The sequence below is a fragment of the Talpa occidentalis genome, unplaced genomic scaffold (genome assembly GCF_014898055.3).
Source record: "Talpa occidentalis isolate TD23 unplaced genomic scaffold, MPIMG_talOcc4v2.1 talOcc4.9, whole genome shotgun sequence".
Lineage (NCBI taxonomy): Eukaryota > Metazoa > Chordata > Mammalia > Eulipotyphla > Talpidae > Talpa > Talpa occidentalis.
This window is the reverse complement of record NW_023605305.1, coordinates 69,492,765-69,517,272: the sequence shown is the minus strand read 5'-3', so window position 1 is coordinate 69,517,272 and position 24,508 is coordinate 69,492,765. Positions and strand designations below refer to the sequence as shown.

Sequence of the window (24,508 nt, the reverse complement as noted above, 5' to 3'; positions counted from 1 at the left end):
ACATAAAGGTCATTCTTTAAAACATACTAAGGAGAAGTATCAGGTAAATGGTAAAGTGAAGTTGGAGGAACCTCTTAATGGACTTGAGGTATGGGAGTTTTAGTTCAGGAAGCAGCTTGAAATATTGAGAGCATTCTACAGGGATGTCTGCTGTAGTGTTATTTATAAATACCAAAAGAGGGGAAGGGGACAAAATGTTTCACATCAGAAGAATAGTTAAAGGTGGTATGATGGGATATTAAATAGTTGATAAAAATGTTTATGGAAAGTTTTTAGTAAAGTGGGCAAATACAAATGTTATATTAAATGAAAAGAATATAAAAGAAAATTACACATACAATATATGACTGTTGAAAGAAATACGTGCACAATTCTACATGTGAGTATTGGTATTTTGAAATATTCACCAACATATTAATAAGGTTTCTCTTTTGGAGGTAGGATTTGGGTAATAATTTATTTCTTTGTACCTTTTGCATTGTTTAAACTAGAATTAATCATCAGTAGACACTGTTTTTATTAAAATAAGGTTATTTAAATTATTCAATTTTTATATACACTACACATAGATTTACCCTAACTGCACAGAAAACAAATATTACACACAGATATACACACAAACACACAAATTACAAAAGTTAACAGAAGAAACTGTACTCCAAAATGTTAACAGTGGTTATCTTTGAATGGAAAAATAATGAGTAACTTTTCTCTCATTTATATTTTCCATATTTTCTGTATCTTGTATTACTTTTGTATTAGAAAAAAATTGATTTCAGAAATATAGCTATAAACTCATTTAATAAGCTTAAGCTGCAAAATTAAATGAGAAGTAAAAGGAACATGCACTATGATTACAACTGTATGAAAACATATCTGTATGTGGCAAAGGCTGAATAGTGAATACAAAATAACCTCTTGAATACAGAATCTTTGGGACCAAACATATTCTAGGGAATTTTCCTATTTATGGAAAGATAATTCTATATAAAGATAAGTGACGTTACAAAGTTGTGTTCTTAAGCTAGTTTCCTTTGGCCTAATGCTTAATCTTTTTACGCCTGACCACTTACTGCCATTTTATGGGGGATTCCATTGACTTGATGATGGTGTTAAAATTAACAGCAGTAGCTGTCATTTTCTGAGCATCTGTTAAGTTCCAGGTTCTTTCTATACATTATTTCATTCTTACAACATATGAAGTAGATCATATTCAACATTTTGTAGGGAGGAACCTCAGACACAAGGAAGTTAAATTATACAGATGGTAAAAAGCAGTACCAGGATTTAAACCTGGATTATTTGTGATTTGAAAGTCCAAATTCTGTTGTTTCACAGCATGAATAACTATAGATTTGGGTGTGACAAGAGGTTATGAGTGATTTTTTTAAATCTTCAGAGCCTCCTTAAACACTGTGGTCTTGTACAGTAATATAAGAAAGGATAATAAGATAGTGTAGCCTACTTCTTGGTCCAAAACAGAGAAGCAAAAATTACAAGAAAAAATGAAATAAAGATCAAAGACCTTTCATGCTTGACTAATTGCAGTTAGCAGAAGTTAAAAATCCCAGAAAGTCAGGAGCTAATGAGATGAAAGCATGGGCTGAGCCCCAGTGGTGATAAGATAAAGGGAGTTATTATAGAAGTTAGAGCACAGGGGATGAATTAATGGCAAATTGCAAACACAGCTTGCTGGGCAGTAGTGGTAGCACTGAAGTTTTCAGCTTTGAAAGGTAAGTCCCTGTCTTGAGGAGAACAGGCAGCTTTGAGGATTAAAGTGAGCAGGGCATAACCTTAGTACACGAAAAGACAAGGATTTAGCTTTGAACCTGGAACACATGGTAATAAGGGCAGGTAGATGCTATGTGGGAGAGGCAGGAAAGAGAATGGCCTGGGAGACTTTGGTACTCCTCAGTTAAAATTATGAGTCAGGACAAAAGCTCAGGGCTTAGAAGCTTCTACACACACCAAAAAAAAAAAACATATAACCAAAGGAAGGGATGTTAGGTGAGCACAACTCTGAGGTTGCATTACAGTCAAGCTAGGTCTACTTTGATATTTTTAAGGACTCTGAAAAGTAGTTTAACCTCTTTAAGTCTGTGGCTCCAGTGACCATTTCTGGGAACACCTGGCATTGCTGCCCTGAGGATGGGAGGGGTCCCAATATAGCACTACTCAGGAAAACCAGTACCTTCCACCTTAGTGGATTGCTGCTTCAGCTTTAAGTTCTTTGCGTGGGTCTTCCCCAGGTAGTGCGACTGGGCCACGACAGGGGAAGAAAAGGTCATGTTACAGATGGGGCAGCACTGGTTCTTGTCTTTGCTTCTGCTGCTCTTCTGGTTAGGAGAAAGAACACAGGTCTGATCATGCCACTTTCCAGCCAGAAAATCTTCAATGGTTCCCCACTGCCCATAGGCGAATGGGCATTCAAGGCCCCCTTTACACACTGGCCCAACATACCTTTCTGTATTCTTGTCCAGCTACCTTTGTCCCAGGCTCTACTCACCATTACCCACTTTATTCTCTGATGCTTCCTTGCTTTGCTTGGGCTATTCCTGCTGTCTAGAGTGATCTTCCTTTCTTTCCTATCTGGGATACATCTGCTTAGTCTTCATCATGGCCCAGTTTAAATAGTACCTCTTCTGGGAGACTTTTACTCAAGATAATATTTTATTCAGTAAACATTTATCAAGCCATGTTGTATGAATATTACAGGAAGAATTAATCTTATCCCTTCCCACAGTGCATTAAATAATCCTCTATTGTACCACTTGTCACCCTAAACTGAGTGTCACAGTTTAGGTGAATTTTCTGTAAACTACAGTCCAACATTTGGACATGGACCATTTAACTCATCTTTGTTTCCTCTCCTTAGCTCCCTGCTGGAGTCTGACACACAGCATCTGGTAGATGCTCAGGGTTTGTTGAATAAGATCACTGGGTTTTATTTGTTGACTATGATAGGCTAGAAAACAATGTATTTCAAGTCTATATTAAGCACTCCCAGCCTCCCTCTAAGAAGGTCTGATCTATAAATGGAGTATTCCCTCTAAGACAGCATCTTTCAACCTTGGTACTACTGACATTTTGAGCTGATAATTCTTGGGTTGGCGACAAGGGAGACTCTGATCTCATTTCATTTACAGGGCTATCCTGAGAGTTGACTATCCATGATACAAAGAGGGGAAATGATTTGCCCAGTGTCAGAGTTGACCTTGTTTTTCTGATATTTTAAATCATCAAGGAGAAGGGCAACCAGGGGATGAATCTAGTGAAATTGGAGAAGGGATGAACAGGTCCTTCTAAATCTGTGGTCACAAAAATAGGAGGTAGAGTTTATAGTGTAAACACCTATTTATTGAGTATCCATTAGTAACTGGAATTTTAACTCACAATGTCCATAAGAGGTCGGAATTATTATTTCCCCTGTATGGGTAAAGTACAGAATGGTTAAGTCACTTGCCTAGTTATCCGAACAGTAAGTTGCAGAACTAGTATTTGGTCCTAGTCTGCTGATTTTTCATGTTATGATATCCATGATGCTTGCACAGCTTCACACAAAATAAAAATGGTATCCCTGAGGGATAGGGTAGTTTCAGCATAATTCTCAGAGTACTTCTAAGCCAAACAGCAAATGTATTTACATCTCAATCAGAGCAAGCATTGGAAAGGTGTTACTTCCACCTGTTTATTAAAAATATCCAAGTGCTAAACTTAGCTCTATCCCCCAGATCGCAAGAAAGTAAGTCGCCTGGCTTTTTCTCCTTGAGTAGTGAACAGGCAAACTGAACCCTCACTATGAATCAGGCTCTGTGTTGGGTACTTTTTCTGAACCTTCCCTCATTTTACTTTGGAAAAATCCTAGAAAGTAGTTTAGATTAGCATCTTCATTTTAGAGAAAGAATTCAAGCCTCAGAGAAGTAATAAGATTTTCCCCGAGTCACAAAACAGGACTGGAATTTGAAGCCAATTCAGTCTAACTCAATGCCCACGTTCTTTTAACCACACCAACCTGCCTGAAAGGCTTCATGAGGAAGCAAGTGGTCTCAAGATGGAAGCTGGATTACCTGATCTGAGTCTAGCTTCTTCGTTTCCCCCTTTAATGTCTCCATTCCATGGATTGCTAGGTATCTCTTCACTTTGTTGGCATGTTTTTTGCTCTGTAAGAACCCAAGAAAAAGATCAAGGATAGCGACATGCCAATTCATATCTAAGGCAATCAAAACCAGTAGATTGTCATCTGATTAATCCTCAGAAAAACTTCTGAGGAGAAGTAGAAGAAACCTAGTTTATTCAGTTCGTTCTCTGTGCAAGGCACTTTACATTCTGTCAAACCTAATCTTCACAACAATCTATGAGAAAATTACCTTCATTTCTATTTTATAGATCAGGAAATTGAGCCTAAGCTTTCCTGCTGAAGATGAGAAATAGAATTGTGATTCAAACTCGGGTTTATTTAAAGCCAATGCACATACTTTCTACTATACCAAGCCGCAAGAAAGACATAAGCCTAATGATCTTTTTTTTTTTTTTTAAAGATTTATTTATCTATTTGATACAAGCACTGGGTACAGTCAGAAGCGCGGGAGGGTGAGAGAATTCACCAGAGTCAGAGCGGAGAGTAGAGCAGGCAGACTGACGAAGTACACTGCTGGGGGGAGCAGCTGCCGGCAGGAGAGGTCCGCGCACCACGTGGGACCCTCCTCTGGTGGCCGAGGAGCAGCCAGGGATTGAACCGGTGCCGCAGAGGCCGCGGGCAGCTTCGCAACCCAGTGCTCAACCTCTGAGCCACCGGGGAGGCCCCCTAATGATCTTGATTTGGATGGGAGATGAGACTCAGGAAATTTTATTTATTTATTTATTTATTTATTTATTATTATTTTTTTTAAAGATTTATTTATTTGTTTGTTTATTTATACAAACACTGGGTACAGTCAGAAGCGTGGGAGGGTGAGAGAATTCACCAGAGCCAGAGCAGGGAGCAGAGCAGGCAGAAGGACCGAAGTACACTGCTGATGGGAGCAGCGGGAGGCAGGAGAGGTCTGTGCGACATGTCGGACCCTCCTCCGGTGGCCGGGGAGCAGCTGGGGATCGAACCGGCGCTGCAGAGGCTGCGGGCAGCTTTGCAACCCAGTGCTCAACCGCTGCGCCACCGGGGAGGCCAGAGACTCAGGAAATTTAAGTAAATCTTCAAGTCACAGTCAACAAGTATGAAGGCAACATCCGGGTGGTTAAGAAGGAATGATACTTCACCATGTAAGCCAGGAAGAAGTGGGGGCTTGGCACTGGGTCTGGAAAGTAAAGCAATTCTAAAGGTACAATAGCATACCTGGTAGTGTGCCAGCTTCTGGGACTCAGAAATGAGCAAGGCGCAGCAAATCTTACACTGGGTGTTGGTGAAAAGACATTGGTTCTTCTGGATCATGTGCTCCACTACAGAGAGGAAAACAAAAAATCTTTAATTAAAAAGGCTCTGTTGGGCCTCCCTGGTGGTGCAGGAATTAAAGACAGTGCTATCAAGCTATCCCTAGACACTGCAACAGGAGTTTGATCCCCAGCCTGGCCAGGGAGCAACCCACATGGTGCAGCAGACCTCTCCTGTCTCACCCACTGCTCCCCTCAGCAGTGTATTTCAGTAGATCTGCCTGTTCTTTCCCCACTATCTCTGATGAATTCTCTCAAACCCCCTGCACCTCTGGCTTACACCCCAGTTCTTGTATGCATAAATAAATCTTTAAAAAAAAAAAAACTAAAACAAACAAACCAAAAAAACCCCAGCACTGTTTCTGAATCCTGCCTCAAATGCAGGATTATGCTATACTATTATATCAAACCTCCTCTACAATGTTCTCACACTCTATACTGCTACTTTATAATTTCATGTAATCCAACTTTCTTTACTAATTTTAAACATTTTTTTTTGGTTTTGATTTACGTTTTCTTAGTGTTATAGAACACCTTTTCATGTGTCTGTTCTTTTGTATAGTGAAAGATCTGCCTTCTCTTTAGTGAAAAGATTTAGAGCTTCTGCCCACTTTTTAATTAGTGTATTTTTTGTTGTTGTTGAATTGTATCAGTTGTCTATATGTTCTGGATAGTAACCTCTTTTTTTTTTTTTTTAAGATTTTATGCATACAAGAACTGGGGTGTAAGCCAGAGTGCTGGGGGTGACAAGTTTCACCAGAGAGAGTGAAGAGCAGAACAGGCAGCTGTACTGAAATACAATGCGAAGGGCAGCAGTGGGTGAGGCAGGAGAGGTCTGTTGCACCATATGGGTTGCTCCCTGGCCAGGCTGGGAATCAAACTCATGATGCAGTGGCTGGGGATAACTTGATAGTAGTCTTTAACCCCTGCGCCACCAGGAAGGCCCTTAACCTCTTTTCTGACATGTGGCTTGCAAGAATCTTCCATATCCATTATGCTTCTCTCATAAAGCTGCCTTTTTGTAGTAACAATTGTTTCTTTTGCTGTGCAGAAGCTTTTTAGTTTGACATAATTCCATTTGTTTATATTCTTTTGTTTTTCTTGCTGCTGGAGATGAATCCACAGATATCATGTCAAAGAACTTATTACCTATGTTTATTTCTATGTATTTTATGATTTTATCTTTTTTTCCAAGATTTATTTTTATTTATTTATGCATACAAGAACTGGGGTGTAGGCCAGAGGTGTGTGTGGGGAGGGGGTGAAAGGATTCACCAGAGACAGAGTGGGGAGCAGAACAGGAAGATGTACTGAAATATACCAGTGAGGGAAGCAGTAGGTGAAGACAGGAGAAATCTGCTGTGCCATGTGGGTTAGCAACCTGGCTGGGGATCAAACTCAGGACTCAGTGGCTGGTGACAGCTTGATGATGCTGAAACTTAACCCCTTGTGCCACCAGGGAAGCCCTAATATTAAACCATCCTTGCCTTTGATACAGGGCAGCAAGGGACACTAAAACTGGCCAAAGACATTGCCCAAATAGTTTACCAGTCACTATCTGAGTTCTTCACCTGTGTGCACAATTGCAAGACTACTCAGATGATGTTGAGTCAATATTAAGTTTCGTAAGTCATGATATGAACAAAGAATTTTATTCCTAGTGTAATTAGTGGCAAAAAGGCCTGGCTTATGTTTTGAAAAGATATTCTGTTGTGTCAGCAGACTGTATGGGGATAGGAATGGAAGCACAGAACAAATGAAGTTGAATATAAATCAGGGAAGATTATTCTGGAAGACAATACCTGATAGATGCTTGGCCAAGGCAGATTGGCAAAGAGAAAAGAGAATGGATTTGGAATTACATTCTGAAGTAGATCCAACATCTAATTTTTAAAATTAGATTGGGGTGGGAGTGAAGGAAGGAGAGGAATCAAGGATAACGTATCAATAGTTTTTGAACTTGAGCAACTGAACAAATGAGGTGAGAAACAAAGGAAGATTTTTTGGAGGAGGAATTTTCAGCTACACTAAACATGAATGGTCTACTGGACATATAGGTGGGGAGGAGGTCAGAGCTGGAGATATAAAATGTGGAATCAGGGCCTCCCTGGTGGTACAAGTGGATAAGTCTCAGCCTATGTAGCTATCTGGAGGCACTGCAGCACGAGTTCGATCCCCAGCCAGTGAGATGACCCACATGGTGCAGCAGATCTCTCCTGTCTCACCCACTACTCCCCTTAGCACTGTATTTTAGTAGATCCACCTGTTCTGCTCCCACTCTGCCTTTGGGGAATCCTCTCACACTCCCCCTACCTTTAGCCTGCACCCCAGTTCTTTTCTTTTTATTTATTTATTTATACAAGAACTGGGGTACAGGCCAGATGCGCAGGAGGGTGAGAGGATTCACCAGAGACAGAGCAGGGAACAGAACAGGCAGGTGGACCGAAATACACTGTTGAGGGGAGCAGCAGGCACTACAGGAGAGGTCTGCTGCACCATGTGGGACCCTCGCCAGCCGGCCGGGATCAAACCGGTGTTGCAGAGGCTGCGGACAGCTTCACAGCTCAACCGCCTGCACCACCAGGGGAGGGCCTGCACCCCAGTTCTTGTACGCATAATAAATAACTCTTAAAAAAAAAGTGTGGAATCATCGGTCTACCAATCATACTTAAGCTGTGGAAAACAATGCCGACATGGAAAAGGAAAGAGGTCTTGGAGTCAAAAGTCAGGCAGAAGAAGTAAAGTTTAATACAAAACAAAATGAATACAGGATAGGACTTTCAGCTATGGAAGAATGAGGTCCTCTTCCCTAAAAAGCAACCATAAAAATGGATGAGCCCAGAAAAGAATCACTTTAGCGCTGAAAATTAACCTTCGCACTTAAGAATTTGGGAAGCGTTTATGCTTGCACACCTGCTGAGCCTTGGGTGGGAACAGTGGGAATCTGGGTGCGAACAGTGGGAATCTGGGTGCTCTCATTCCCTCCTACTCTCAGTCAACACAGAGGTTCTACCAGGAACAGGTAGAATGTGAGAACCAATAGCTTACCTATGGAAGGGGGAGGAAATGCCTGTTGGAGAGGTGAGTAATGCCCAAACCTACTGATTTTGTTGGTGGAAGTGATCTCAAAGAGGCAGGTGAGCAGAGAATGCCAAAGGCCCTAATACCCTGAGTCTGTAGTCACGGTTGGGGAAAGAGTGTACCTGGCTAAGACTGCATGACAGTGGAGACCCAAGAGGGTTGAAGTTAGCCATGTACTCTCAGCCAATTCTGAGGTTATGTACATGCGCAGGAAAGATGCAAAAAGGCGTGACAGAAAGTAAAAATCCAGGAAGATTTTAAAGCCTGAACTTTAAGTGTGCTTCCCTATCAACACAGATTTAACGACAGAGGGCCAAGGCCTTACTGGCTCCAGGTGTTTGAGAATGAGCTCTTTTGAATCACTGGCTGATCATTAAGCAACAAAGACACAGGGAGATAAAAATGATTAAAAATAACCAAATTAGGAATATTTTTTCTTAAAGTCTTTAGTCACTGTGTAAGCAGTTTTCTTCCATACTTTGAGGGAGTGCTAACGTTTCCAAGCAGATACCACATGGAGAGGCCCTGAGACTACCTTAAAAGAGAAAGGTGCCTGGCCAGCTCCCAGCATCTCCATCCCACTGCTGTGTTTGCTCTAGCCACCATCTGACTGCAGCTCCCTAAGAAACCTGGAATCAGGTTGAGCTATGCCTTTCCTGAGTTCCTAACCTATAAAAACCATGAGAATGTATGAGGTTGGAGGCAGCTAATGTCCAGAGAGGGAAAAATAATTTAAATTAATGAGAATTTTGAAATGGTAGCCTGAATGTGCATCCCTGATGTCCTGATAGCCACATACAACTCTAACTACCAACTGCCTCTCCAGAGGGGCATAGGCTTGATATAGGAAATTATGTGCTTAGAAAAGCATTAGAAAGGTTGAAGATACTAAGTTGGACCTTCAGAAATGTTCCTAGGAACAATGTACAACTGTTCTAATAGATGAACTATAGTCTCTGAGGACTCCACTGCAGCCTTGTTGGAAGTAAGAAGCTTCCATTGTTACTGAACTGTCTCTCACCCTATGAAGCTAGGGAATGGATCCTGGAACACTGATGTAGGAAGATCTCATAGTTCCATGACCTTTCTTGGCAGTAACAGCCAATAGCTATAGGAATATGATCTTCACTGCATTTTTGCCTTCCAAATCTTATGAAAAGACATCTGATTTGTACGATTTAATTTTTATCCATATTGTAGACAAACACAATGTATGGGGCAGAAGTTGAGAGAACTAGAACATGAAGCACAGGGTTTATTTCCACAGGGTCAATGAGGTAGGGTCAGAGAGTGCTACTATAGGGAAGCAAGATAATTCATAAACTTCAGAAACTGAGGGGAAGTAGTATCTGGGAGACAAAACAACATTCAGTTCAAGCTAGAATTGTCTTTGGTGACTTAAGGTAATGTAAGCTGACTTAGGGCCAGAATATCTGGTAATTGCACAACTAAATCACCTCTTATACTTCAACTAATTAGGAATGCCACTAATTTATAAAGACTAGCTATTCCTTGGGCCTAGGGCCAAGATGTGGTCTTTAATCTTCAATTCAGCTCTGCAAAAATCTATCAATCTAAGGGCGTTCGCCCTTAGAGAGAGATGAAACCTATTTACTCCCCAATTTATGGCTTATTAGGAGGTAGTGGGCTTCTAGGTATAATTATAGTTAGAAAGCAGCAAACAACAAAAGAGCCTAAGAAAAGAAAGCTGATCAAACAGTACAGTAGGGTAGTAGTGTAGGGTGGTAAATAAGAATGAACTGGACAGTTAGCCCCACTAAATTTACTTTAGTACTTCTATTTTATAAACCCATAATGTTGTTGATCTCAAGCAACTCAAACTTTTATCATACAAAAAAGACATGAAGAAAGCAAATATAAAGGCATTGATGATGTGGTGCTAAAACTTTACTACCTAGAATGTGTATAAATAGAACCCAAAGTACAATAAGTGAAACGAAAAATTCACTACAGGAACTCAAGAGCAGATTCAAAATGGCAGAACAATCAATGAACTTGGAATTATGCTTAGCAATAAAAAGGAATGAAATACTAATTTACAAGGTAATTTGGCTGCACCTCAAAAACATGTTGAGTGAGAGAAATCAAATGCAAAGGACTACATGTTGTATTATTCCATCAATGTGAAAATGTTCAGAAAAGACAAATTTATAGAGACAAAGAAACAGATCAGTGGTCGCCTAGAGCAAGAGGTGGGAGTGGAGTTATGGTAAAGTAGCAGAAAGGAACTAACTATAATGATGGAAATATTCTTCTTTTATTATTAAATTTAGCAGTCATTTACAAGTTTATATAACTTTGCGGTTACATTTTTACTCCTCCATATGTACACATGCTTCACTTACCCTCCAACAAACCTGTGCTAATTGACACCCTTACTTTTTTTTTTTAAAGATTTATTTATTTTTATACAAGAGCTAGGGTACAGACCAGAGGTGCGGGTGGGTAAGAGGATTCACCAGAGGCAGAGCGGGGAGCAGAACAGGCAGATGACAGAAATACACTGCTGAGAGGAGCAGCGGGCACAAGAGGAGAGGTCTGCCACACCATGTGGGACCCTCGCTGGCTGGCCGGGATTGAACCCCCACTGTGGAGGTTGCGGGAAGCCTCACAGCGCAGCGCTCAACCCACTGCGCCACCGTGGAGGCCCAACGCCCTCACTTTCTTTATCCCCTCTTTTCTCCTCCCTGTTCCCTCTAGTAACCAATATATTTTTTACTACATCTAAAACTATTTTGTCAGTGTATATATTTTTTGTTACTAAGAGTCCAAAGATGGAAACATCCAATATCTGTTTTTCACTTTCTGAGGCTTATTTCTCTTAGCACAATTACCTCAAGGTGATTCCATTTTGTCCCAAAAGGCACTATTTCATCTTTTTATTTATTTATTAAAAACATTATTTATTTATGCATACAAGAACTGGGGTACAGGCCAGAGGTGTGGGAGGGTGAGAGGATTCACCAGAGACAGAATGAGGAGCAAAACAGGCGGATTGACTGAAATACACTGTTGAGGAGAGCACCAGGCGAGACAAGAGAGGTCTCCTGAGCCATGTGGATTAGCTCCCTGGCTAGGGATTGAACTTGTGCTGCAGTGGCTGCCGCTGGCTTCATAGTGCTGAGAACTCCATGCTCCACCAGGGAGGTCTCTTGGAAACAGTCTAACACTAGATTGCTGTTATCTAACACTAGATTGTGGTCCTGAGGAAAAGGGGACATTCCAAGTTCCCTGCTCCACCCAAGGAAGGGTGGAGCTGAGCAGGGAGGAGAGAAGAATTTGGGGAAGAGACTGGAGAAAGGAGGAGAAAAGGAAGGAGGACAGAGAACCAGAAGGAGACCAGGAGGCAGCACATATTAATTTAGGAGTCAGATTAGACTAGTTTTTAAACTGGAGATGCACACATCAGGGGATAGGTCTGTGTATTACCCCAAATTTAAACATCTTTTCCTTGGATTTGGTCAAAAATTCATTTTAATCCCAGGACAATCAATTTAGAGCAACATAATAAACTTTCCAAGATTAGTCTGCTCAGTAAGCAAGCCAATCATTAGAGAAATCTCATTTCCCTGCAGAAGCCTAACAGGATTAGCAGAGAAACCCAGTTAGTGTACATCTGGGTTAGAGTTATGTAGCTAGCTCTGCTAAGGACTGTGAAGGGGGGCCCAGGTAGGGCCAGATCTTTGCAGTCTCCTCTTTCTGTCTCATGCAATGCCAAGTCAAATACAAAGCAAGCTTCAGCTCAGAAGTCAGTGATCCACCAGATGGTCTTGTATATCCTGTTCTCTACGGCTTCAGTCAAGAGTGGGATAAAAACAAGCTGAAGACAAAGCATACCCAGGTTAGCTTCTCAGGCTCCTGCTCTGTATCTCGGAAAAGGACCCAGCCAGTGAAGGCCAGATACCTAGAAACGGGTTAAGCCTGGTCTCAGTCCCCAAGGCCAGGAGGTACATGGGGGTAAAAAGCTCATGTGGGGGCCTCCCGGGTGGCGCAGTGGTTGAGCGCTGGGTTGCAAAGCTGCCCGCGGCCTCTGCGGCACCGGTTCGATCCCTGGCTGCTCCCCGGCCACCAGAGGAGGGTCCCACATGGCGCACAGACCCCTCCTGCCGCCCGCTGCTCCCCTCAGCAGTGTACTTCGGTCCTTCTGCCTGCTCTGCTCCCCGCTCTGGCTCTGGTGAATTCTCTCGCCCTCCCGCGCTTCTGACTGTACCCAGTGCATGTATAAAACGAAACAAACAAACAAACAAATAAATAAACATGCCTCTATTAAAAAAAAAAAAAAAGCTCATGTGGGTTATGAGAGAAGGGATGCAGAGACATAAGGGGCGGGAAGACCTGGAGACTGGGACGAAAGAGAATCAGGTAGACATGGGGAGGAGGCTATAAGTCTGGCAGAAACGGTTCTGTGGTTCGTTCTCCAAGGTGTGGATAGATTACAGACCTTGAGCTGCAGAAGAACCGTGCTCTGGTGAATGAGCAAGGCAAGGGTGGCGCGGGTGGGGAGCCCCTGGGCTTGGGAAGGCCCTCGACCATCTGTGCTCTGAGGTCTGTCTCTTGCGGTGTCGCGGTCCTGGCTTTCAGGGGAGCTAGCCTACACTTGCCTGGCCCTGACCGGGTTCACGAGGCCGGGAATCCCAAGGAGCGTCACGCAGGGGGCAGGTCTGGGGGTGTGACCAGAGCCCCGGGGGCGGGTCCGCGTTCCCACCCCGCGCTTCCGTCCCCTCCCCTCGAAAGGGGCTGGGGAGCAAGGGGTTTCCTGCGGCGGAGGACCGCCGCACTCACCTTCCTCCCGCCCTACCGGCTGGGCCCCGGACACGGCTTCCCAGAGGTAGCGCGCCCTCTCGCGGTCGAAGCGCGGTCCGTCCTGTTCTCGGCCTTCCCTCTCCGCCGAGCTGTTGTAAGGCCGGGTCCCTCCGCCGTCCGCGGCCTCCATGGTGCCCAAACTGGGATACTCCATCTTCCCCGCAAGTTTTAGCAGGCGCTCAGCCTTACTCTCGCGAGATCTCGGTGGGACTTTGCCATCGTCCAACAAATCTCGCGATGCTTGGCCGCAGACCGCGTTGCGGCGTCCGCCTAAGCGCTCAATTTTCTCGCGCCTCTTGCAACCTAGAGCTTGTGCGGTGGGTTTGAAAGTCGGTTGCCTTATCCAGGGCAGTCGGCTCCCTCCCTGACGGCCCCTTGCTGGTTCTTGGGTTCGCACGTTGCTCACGGTCAGCCTTTGACTCTCAGTTTGTTCTCACGAAGGTCCTGATATATAGAAATATTTCCCCCATTTCACTAGTAGGTAAACTTAGAAATAGTTAACCCAAAGAGTTTGCAGCTATTAAGTGGTGGAACCTGGGCTCAGGCTCAGTGATTCTTTTACGGCAAATAATAGATACCAATAGAGTTGTAAGTGCTAAAACCCAGCCCAGACCCCCTCAAGCCCCTCTCCCCCATCGCCAGCAACTGTCAAACATAAAATTTAATTTTACGTCCCCACAACTGCTCCATCCCAGTTTTTCAGGGCAACTATTATAACAGGGTGGTCCCCTGGAAAGCGGGAGGTTCCAGGTTCCCTGCCCCACCCAAATGGAGGGTGGAGCTGAGCAGGAAGAGAAGAAGCTGCAGAGACTGAGAAGGAAGCAGGATGGAGCCAGGAGACCTGGAGGACGTGCATGGAGCAGAGAGGCACGTGAATAACTGCGCTTGCCTTTTGGTCTTGGACTGGGTGACACAGATGTGGGTGAGACTGTTATAGGACAGGGAGAGGGGCAGCCCAAACCCTGCAAACCTGCCTATTCTAAATGGGTTCTGCCATCCGCTGCATCAACACAAAACATATGAGACTTTAATGGGAAGGAACTTTAATACAATTAGGAAACAATACAGGAAAGGCAAAGAATCTAGTTTCTAAATGAAGCACCCAAAGTTACCCATCCCCTCGTGGGTGAAAGTCCATCCATATGGGATTGGCCCAGAACAAGGCCCCAAAGCCTGCCACAAGTCTAAAGCATCTTCCAGTGGGGACCCACAGAAAAGGGTCAGAAACAACCAGACAAGCCCGGAAGGAAAAGAGCAAAATCAACATCAAGATAAAAGCTGCCATTGTCACCTCCCCATGGGTCTCACCCACATCTGTGTCACCCAGTCCACGGCCAAAAGACAAGCACAGTTTCTTCACGTGTCTCTAGGCTCCATGCGCCTCCTCCAGGTCTCCTTCTGGCTCCATTCTGCTTCCTTCCTCAGTCTCTTCTGCAGCTTCTCCTCTCCCTGCTCAGCTCCACCCTCCCTTGGGTGGGGCAGGGAACCTCCCCCTTTCCTGGGGACCACCCTATTACAAGACCAGTGGGGAGGAGATAATGGCAGCTTTTGTCTTGATTTTAATTTTGCTCTTTTCCTTCCAGGCTTGTCTGGTTGTTTCTGACCCTTTTCTGTGGGTCCCCACTGGAAGATGCTTTAGACTTGTGGCAGGCTTTGGGGCCTTGTTCTGGGCCAATCCCATTTGGATGGAGTTTTACCCAGGAGGGATGGGTAACTTTGGGTGCTTGATTTAGAAACTAGATTTTTTGCCTTTCCTGTATTGTTTCCTAATTGTATTAAAGTTCCTTCCCATTAAAGTCTCATATGTTTTGTGTTGATGTGACGGATGGCAGAACCCATTTAGAATAGGCAGGTTTGCCCGGTTTGGGCTGCCCCTCTCCCTGCCCTGTAACACTATCGCGCTCTCTCTCTCTTTTTAAGATTTATTTATTCATGTATACAAGAACCGGGGTACAGGCCAGAGATGGGGCGGGGAGGATGGTGGTGAGAGGATTCACTACAGACAGTGGGGAGCAGAACAGGCAGATTGACTGAAACACACTGCTGAGGGGAGCAGTGGGTGAGGCAGGAGAGGTCTGCTTTGCCATGTGGGCTTCTCGCTGGCCAGCCGGGATCGAACCTACGCTGCAGAGGCTGTGGACAGCTTCACAGCGCTGTGCTCAACCGCCTGCGCCACCGGAGAGGCCCGGCAACTATCTCTTGCTAGGGTTCTTTAATTGCCCTTCAGGCATCCCCTCTGTAAGAAGCTTATCGTGATAACCCTGTGCTCAGACTCCCCAAACCTTTCCAATCCCACGTTGCACCTCACTCTTCCTAAAAGTGAAGTCCATACTTCAGCAAACATACATTGACTTCCATTAACTTCCCTGATCTCATTTGCTGTGTTAGCATTCAACCCCTTCATTTCTGTCCTAGTTACCCTGCCTCCTGGAATGCATTTTCTCATGGTTTAGTCTCTGTAGTGGCAGGATGGGCACTGATCCAAGCAGACCAGGTGGGTAAAGGAGGAGTCCTGGAACCCTCGGTGGCTTTTTCAGGCTTTTATTAAGCTTTATATGTAGCGTGGCAACCAGGTACACGGCAGGCAGGGTGGGATTGGGGGGCCCAGGAGGCTGGGAGGCCTCCAAGCCCCCAGCAGGTCTTCACTCTGGGCCTCTCTGGCCTCTTCTGGCCTTTTCCTGCTTCAGCTTCTCCGGGATCGCTTCTCTTGGTGACTACCTCAATACTCCTCCCATAGCCCACAGAAGTAAACAAGATAGTTTGCAACAATGTAACAATTATAGGTGCCCCATCAGGCAGGGCAATCCTAATGGTGGGAGGGTAGAAAAGCCTGAAAACCAGTTACCCTACAGTCTCTCTTTTCCTTTTCTGGCTACCTTATCTAAAGATCTATTCCTCCATACACACTTCATGCTTTCTTGGTTTTTTTTCCCCCTTCCTTAACACTTACCATTATCAGACATATAGTTTGTTTATTGTTTGTCTCCCTACAGAAGACAAACCCTAGAAAAGCAGAGAATTTTGTCTGTTTTGTTTTCAGCTGACTTTGAAATAGAGCTTGAACCCTCATAGGTACATACCAAGTATTTATTGAATGAATGAGACATAATTATGTATTTCTACCTCATTAATTCAGATTTTTAAAAAAGATTTATTTATGCATCCAAGAACTGGGGTACAGGCCAGAGGTGTGGGGGGTGAGAGGATTCACCAGAGGGAGAGTGGGGAACAGAACAGGCAGATAGACTGAAATACACTGCTGAGGGGAGCAGTTGGCGAGACAGGAGAGGTCTGCGACACCATGTGGGAAGCTCCTTGGCCGGGGATCGAACTTGTGCTGCAGTGGCTGTGGATAGCTTCAAGATTGCATCTTAACCCCTTGCGCCACCAGGGAGGCTCTAATTCAAATGTTTTATTGAGAGTTTACTATGATCTAGATGTTATTTTGGGTATTTGGGTATTGGAATGAAGGAGACAAATAGGGAAGCTGTTGTAGTGTGTTTTTTAGTGGAGGAGATTAATAAACCCGTCAACAGGTAGTAATTAGTGTTAAGGAGAGTATAAAACAGGAATACACATTGGGTAAATGATGGGGCAGACATTAGGGTGGTCAGAGAAAGCCTCTGAAGAAGTGACATTTAACGTAAGCTCTGATTGATGAGGGAGAGGGCATGCAAAGAACTAAAGAACTGCGGGAGAGTGTTCTAGGCAGAGGAAATAGCAGGTGCAAAGTTCCTGAGGCAGGAATGAGCTTGTTGTGTTGGAGGAACAGAGAAAAGGACAGTATAACTGGAGCCCATTGAAAAGGGGAAAGTGGTATTATTATTATTTTTGAAAGATTTATTTTTATTTATTAATTCATAGAAGAACTTGGGTGAGAGGATTCACCAGAGACAGAGTGGGGAGCAGAACATGCAGATCTCCTAAAATACACTGCTGAGGGGAGCAGCAGGCAAGGTAGCAGAGATCTGCTGCCCCATGTGGGCCAGCTCCCTGGCCAGGGATAGAACCTGCTGCCGTGGCTGCTGATAGCTTCATAGTGCTGAGACTTAAGTCCTTGTACCATCAGGGATCCCCAGAAAATGGTATGAGAAGGCGAAAGAAAGAGAAACTTCTTGTTTGAGATCACATGCTTATCAGTGGGATTTACTCATTTATACTACAAATATTGAGCACTGTCTCTCAGACCTCATGCCAGGCTCTGGAGTTTCCAGTGCAGTAGATGACTGGTATTTAACATGCATTATAACATTTAATCCTCAAGGTGGTTCTCATATGAGGGATTCTTATATGAAACACACTGGAAGGCCTCCCCGGTGGTGTAGCAGGTTGAATGCAGTGCTGTGAAACTGTCCGCAGCCTCTGCAGTGCCGGTTCAATCCCTGGCTACTCCCCGGCCACAGGGTGAGGGTCCCACATGGTGCGCAGACCTCTCCTGTCTCGCCTGCTGCTCCCCTCAGCAGTGTATTTCGGTCCTTCTGCCTGTTCTGCTCCCTGCTCTGTCTCTGGTGAATTCTGTTACCCTTCTGCGCCTCTGGCCTGTACCCCAGTGCTTGTATAAATAAATAAATCTTTTAAAAAATTAAAAAAAAAAAAACGGAGTGGAAGAAGTGGCGATTTTATCAGGTTACACAGCTAGTTAGTGACAGAACTCATTCTTGGACACTGATCCTCAGACTGCAAATCCATGTCCTTTTGCCAACACTAGATGACCAACCTAAAAACCAGTGAAAACGAATTTGTCTTAAAGATTTCTAGTTACCCGTATTTGCATAAATAAATAATGCAAGTTAGTCAGTTAGAAATCCCAAGGGATGGAGGGCAAATTTTTGTTTCAAGTCCCAGAACTCAAGGATATTTTTTGAACAGAAGGGAGTAAATCCTGGGGGTGGAATACTTAAGATGCTATGTGTATTATTGGAAAATAGCCCCCCCACAACTCCCCGAAGTCCCAAACCAATTACATGCTCAAGACACAAGATATTTTCTATTAATTCTCTAGTTACTGCTGGCATAGATTGTCCCCTGTGACACTGTGTTACGAATTCTGAGCTACATTGCTAATGTCAACAGTTTGCTGCTTTGTCTTTGTGTAAGTGCTTCCAATAATGACTCAGTCTTGGATTCTTTGCCGGTAGCTGGCTGTACAGGTGATGACTTATATTTGTAGAGCTGGCTTTTTATTTCTTTCCTATAGAAAGTGAGATCCATTTTCCAGTGTGTTCTACTTTATATTGTTGCTATGGGAGAAGATCAATCCTAAGAAAATGACTCTGCTGGCCTCCCTGGTGACACTGAGGTTAAAGTCTCAGCACTATTAAGCTTTAGGCAGCCACTGCAGCGTGAGTTCGATCCCCAGCCAGGGAGCTAACCCACATGGCGCAGCAGACTTCACCTGTCTTCCCCGCTGCTCCCCTTAGCAGTGTATTTCAGTAGATCTGCCTGTTCTGCTCCCCACTGTCTCTGGTGAATCCTCTCACCCCCTGCACCTCTGACCTACACCTCAGTTCTTCCATGCATAAATAAATAAAAATAAATCTTTAAAGAAAATGACTTTGCAAGGGTCAGAAATTAGTAAATATTTCAGTTGAGTGTGTGTGTGTGTGTATGCACCTGCAGTGCCTTGCTACAGAACTCAGTAAAAAATACTTGCTGCTTTCAGGAAAATTAAACTCCAAATATCAAAATATACATAATAGAAATATATGTTAACTGCTAGCGGAAGTGACAACTATTTTGAGTATACCCAGGATTTAATATATAGAGGTGACTGAATGATGACATGGGAGTTCAATGCTGTTGAAAGTTTCTTACAGTTCCTGAGGGAAGGGGGTATGACTCCCCATGGAGGGCCTTGTGGGGAAGTGCCAGTGTTGACCAAGATATGGAAGGTGGGGATGGGAATAGGCAGATGGGAGAATGTCGCACCACTTTATTGTGGTTTCCACAGGAAGGAATGGATGAGATAGTTTAAGGTTTGCTAGTTTGAGTAATTACAGCAGGCTCCGGGCTATAAAGGTGGTGCCAAGTTGTCTGATTCAAGTAGAGGGAATATTGGCTGGTGTGTGAGAGTTGGGAGTAGGATTTTGGGTTAGCTGCTTTGAAAGGTGTGCTTGGAGGCAAGATGTTTGCTAATGCTAGGAATTCTAATCCCGAGATTCTACCTTGATCATTCATTCTACCTTGGCCCAAAAGGCCCCCAGATATCAAAGTATCATACAATACAGGTTAAAAAACATGATTAATACAGTAACCAAGGCTAGTATGGGTGGAATGGGGCCATGAAATCACGGCTGTGGGGATCATGATGGTACCTGGATTACCACTTAGGTTTTCTACTTCTCAGTTCTGTGAACATTTGTCTAAAAGTGATTGGTTTTACTAAGACTTGTATTGTTTGACTTAGAACCCCCAGAACAGTAGGGGTGCCCTGAGGAAACTGTGGAAAAATCACATTCTGGGGGGCATATCTTTGCTATAATTCTGGTTTACTTCTCAGGCTGGGTCATTTTAGAGTGTCTTCAGGGCTGCATGGAAGAGTGTCTCCAGGGGATATCAGGTTGTTTTTTTTTTTTTTTAAGATTTATTTGTTTATGCATACAAGAGCTGGGGTACAGGCCAGAGGGGTGTGTGTGTGGGGTGAGAGGATTCACCAGAGACAGAGTGGGGAACAGAACAGGCAGACTGACCAAAGTATACTGCTGAGAGGATGTAGGGGCAGGACAGGACACAGTGCAGGTTTTCAGATCCAGCAGACCGGGTAAAGGAGGAGTCAGAGTCCTCAGTGGCTTTTACGGGTCTGTTATTGGGATTTTACCAGGCATATGGCAGGCATGGGTGCTGGGCGCCCAGAGGCTGGCAGTTCTCCCAGCGCCCAGCAAATCTTCACTCTATCTGGGCTCTCTCTGGCATTCTCTCTGCTTCTCTTCTTCTCTTGGCTTCTGCTGCTTCTTTCTCGGCTTCTCTTTCGGCTTCTTCTGCTCTTCTGTTCTTTTTTGGCTTCTCTTTTGGCTTCTACTGGCGTCCTCATGACGCTGTCCTTGAAGGCCCAGTCTCAGCCCAGGTGAATCCCATCTACCTAGGCCCACACCCTATTCCAGGTGCCCGCCATCAGGCATGCATTCAGGACCGCAAGGATCCATCATCTATCCTGATGGCGGGAGGGCAGAAAAGCCTGACATTTTTCCTTACCCTACAGGGGAGCAGTGGGCAAGTCAGGAGAGGTCTGCTGCACCATGTGGGTTGCTCCCTGGCTGGCCTGGAATCGAACTCGTGCTGCAGTGGTTGAGGATTGCTTCATAGGTTGCGTCTTAACCCTTGCGCCATCAGGGAGGCCCCAGATGTCAGGTTTTAATGAGTGACTTTCCAAGGACAGATTGAGGGCATAGGAGAGTTTGCTGATCATAGATTGGGATACCTAGAGGATTTTGGAAAGGAGTGGAAGGGGGAAGATTAGACTAGATTCAAGTGGAGTTTTCCAGCTTGATCCATATCACGTACTACTTAGAAAATGAGCACATTGGGGGCCTCCCTGGTGGTGCAAGGGTTAAGTCTCAGTACTATTAAGCTATTGGCAGCCACTGCAGCACAGAGTTTGATCCCCAACTAGGGAGCTAACCCACATGGTGCAGCAGACCTCCCCTGTCTCACCTGCTGCTCCCTTAAGCAGTGTATTTCAGTCAATCTGCCTGTTCTGTTTCCCACTCTGTGGTGAATCTTCTTACCAGCCCCCCTTCCCCCATACCTCTGGCCTATACTCCAGTTCTTGTATTCATAAATAAATAAAATAAATCTTTAAAAAAGAAAATGAGCACATTTTATGGCATATTAGTGTGAACAGACAAGGTTGCTGCTTCTCATCATCCCAGTAGTGGTCCAGGGACTTCAGCCATTCTAGGTCCATGTGATGTCTTTGGTAAAAAGTATCAGGTTTTTCTGCCCTCCCGCCATTAGAATTGATGATGGATCCCTGTGGTCCTGAATGCATGCCTGATGGCGGGCAACTGGAGTAGGGTGTGGGCCTATGTAGATGGGATTAACCTGGGCTAAGACTGGGTTTATAAGGGCAGAGTCACAGGGACACGAGCAGAGAGCTGTACCACGAGAAGCAGAGAAACAGAAACAGAAGCAGAAGCAACACACTAACCAAGAGAGCAGCAGCGAACAAGGCCACCAGAGAACGTCGGAGAGCCCAGAAAGAGTGAAGACTTGCTGGGGGCTGGAAGGCCTGCCAGCCTCCCGGCCCCCCAGCACCCCTGCCTCCCGTGTAAATCCCAATAAAAGCCTGTAAAAGCCATCAAGGGCTCCAGGACTCTCTCCTCCTTTGCGTGTCTGCTCGGGTCATAGAGATCCTGCTCTGTGTCCTGTCCTGCCTCCTTAAATCTTGGACCCCAGTGATATCAGAGGCAAGCAGGGCGGGGTTAACCCTTCTAGTTTCTGATCAATAAACAAGCCCAGTTAAAGCTGCAGGCACTTAACTTGAAATCACCTGCTTCATTCTGCACCTATAACCTATGTGACCTTCAGTAAATTATTTATTATTTGTAAATCTGCCTTTTCATCTGTAAAATGAGAAAATGCTACTCACTTTAAATGGTGGTTGTGAAGATTAACCAAAATAATCTGTATAAATTACTTATCACATTGCCTGACACTTAGTAAATGATAGCTATTATTCTGGAAACTATTTTTCTGATAATTTAACAAATTGATGTTAGGTTCTAGTTTCCATTCAGTGAAAACCAAGTCAGATAAATCCCACTTTTAGAACCAGTTTCAGTGAGTGAGTAGTCTGGATCAAAGTGATTTAGTCTAGTTTAATATATGTAATTTAGAGTTGCCTAAGATGATCCTGTCATCTCTACCAATGGATTTCCAAATGTAGAGTAAATGAAAAAGTATCAGGCTTTTCTGCCTTCCCACCGTCAGCATTAATGATGGATCCCTGCAGTCCTAAATGCATGCCTGATGGCGGGCACCTGCAGTAGGGTGTGGGCATGCATAGGTGGGCACACCTAGGCTGAGACTGTGCTTATAAAGGCGGTGTCACGGAGACACCAGCAGAAAAGCAGAAGAGAGAAAGAGAGTAGCAGTGGTGGAAGTAGAGAGAAGCAGAGACAGCGGGGACACCGAGAACACCAGAGAGCCCAGAAAGAGTGAAGACTCAGTGGGGGCTGGGAGACCTGCCAGCCTCCTGGCCCTTAGCACATCTGCCTGCTGTGTACCTGGTAAAAGCTCAATAAAAGCCTGAAAAAGCCACCGAGGGCTCCAGGATTCTCCTTTACCTGTCTGCTCGGATCATAGAGAAACTGCTCTATGCCCTTCCTGCCCTACATCCAGAAATCATTGTAGATCTTGAACTGGCATAATAATTTGAATCACATCAAAACAGGCTTGTAGGGTAAGGAAAAATGTCAGGCTTTTCTGCCCTCCCGCCATCAGGATAGATGATGGATCCTTGCGGTCCTGAATGCATGCCTGATGGCGGGCACCCGGAATAGGGTGTGGGCAGATGTAGATGGGATTCACCTGGGCTAAGACTGTGCTGTTAAGGGCGGGGTCACGGGGACACCAGCAGAAGCTGAAAGAGAAGCCGAGAAAGAAGTAGCAGAAGCCGAGAGAGAAGCAGAGAACGCCGGAGAGCCCAGATAGAGTGAAGACTTGCTGGGCGCTGGGAGGACTGCCAGCCTCCCAGCCCCCCCAGCACCCCTGCCTGCTGTGTACCTGGTAATCCCAATAAAAAGCCTGCAAAAAGCCACTGAGGACTCTGACTCCTCCTTTACCCGGTCTGCTGGATCAGAAAACCTGCACTGTGTCCATTCCTGCCCCTACAAGTCTTTATTTAGAACCTACTATATTATGTGCCAGTAGTAGTTGGGCTGTTAAAACAAAATGCCATAGGTTGAATGACTTCAACAACAAACATGTATTTCTCACAGTTTGGAGGCTAGCAAGTCCAACATCAAGGTGCAGGCCGACTTGGTGTTTGGTGAAACACCAGGATTCTCCAGGAGAATCCTGGAGCCCTCGGTGGCTTTTTCAGGCTTTTATTGAGCTTTTACCAGGTACACAGCAGGCAGATGTGCTAAGGGCCAGGAGGCTGGCAGGTCTCCCAGCCCCCACTGAGTCTTCACTCTTTCTGGGCTCTCTGGTGTTCTCGGTGTCCCCGCTGTCTCTGCTTCTCTCTACTTCCACCACTGCTACTCTCTTTCTCTCTTCTGCTGGTGTTTGGTGTTTGTTTAAAAAAAATCTTTTTTTAAAAAAGATTTTTATATATTTATGCATAGAAGAACTGAGGTGTAGGTCAGTGGTCCTGAGACAGGAGAGGTCTGCTGCTTTGCATGTGGATCAGCTCCCTAGTGGGAGATTGAACTTAGGCCACAGTGGTCGGCAATAGTTTGATAGCAGTGAGACTTTAACCCCTGCACCACCAAGGAGGCCCCAAGAACTTGCTTTCTGGCTCACAAAAGGCATTTTTCTTTTTTAAATTAATTTTTTGTGTAGAAGAACTGGGGTGCAAGCCAGAGGTACAGGGAGTGAGAGTAGCCACCACAGACAGAATGGAGCAGAACAAGCAAATTTTACTGAAATACACTGCCAAAGGGAGCCAGGTGAGACAGGAGAGGTCTGCAGCGTGCCATGTGGGTTAGCGTCCTAGGGGCAGTGGGGTGGGAAGAGAATTAACTCAGGCCATAGTGGTGATAGTGCTGAGACTGAATTCCTAGGCCACCAGGGAGGCACCCATAGTGTTTTTTTTTAATTTTTTTTTTTTTGTTCTTTTATAGAGGCATGTTTTATTTATTTATTTGTTTGTTTGTTCGTTTGTTTCGTTTATACATGCACTGGGTACAGTCAGAAGCGCGGGAGGGTGAGAGAATTCACCAGAGCCAGAGCGGGGAGCAGAGCAGGCAGAAGGACCGAAGTACACTGCTGAGGGGAGCAGCGGGCGGCAGGAGAGGTCTGCGCGCCATGTGGGACCCTCCTCTGGTGGCCGGGGAGCAGCCGGGGATCGAACCAGCGCTGCAGAGGCTGCGGGCAGCTTCGCAACCCAGCACTCAACCGCTGCGCCACCGGGGAGGCCCCATAGTGTTTTTTTTTTGTAGCAAAAGGATCCAGTTTAGAATCAATTGTTTTTAGCTGTCATTTTGTGTATAATTCCTTCCTCTGAAAAGTACTTTCT

The 24,508-nt window shown here is 44.9% G+C and overlaps 1 protein-coding gene across 4 annotated transcripts in view; it reads right to left on the bottom strand.

The window, feature by feature from the left end:
- The window catches only part of ZNF346 (zinc finger protein 346), a 101,012-nt gene that overhangs the window by 19,378 nt on the left and 57,126 nt on the right, over positions 1–24,508 (bottom strand). The window contains exons 1-4 of one of the 4 annotated variants that reach the window (XM_037499258.2): positions 13,309–13,757; positions 5,330–5,433; positions 4,068–4,160; positions 2,192–2,336 (exon numbers count right to left, since the gene is read on the bottom strand). In XM_037499258.2, the coding sequence (XP_037355155.1) occupies positions 2,192–2,336; positions 4,068–4,160; positions 5,330–5,433; positions 13,309–13,483 (517 nt within the window). In that variant the 5' untranslated portion in view covers positions 13,484–13,757. Of the gene's footprint in view, positions 1–2,191; positions 2,337–4,067; positions 4,161–5,329; positions 5,434–12,967; positions 13,138–13,308; positions 13,758–24,508 lie in introns of those variants that run through there. The other 3 variants (XM_037499256.2, XM_037499257.2, XM_054691858.1) reach the window with 3 other exon arrangements.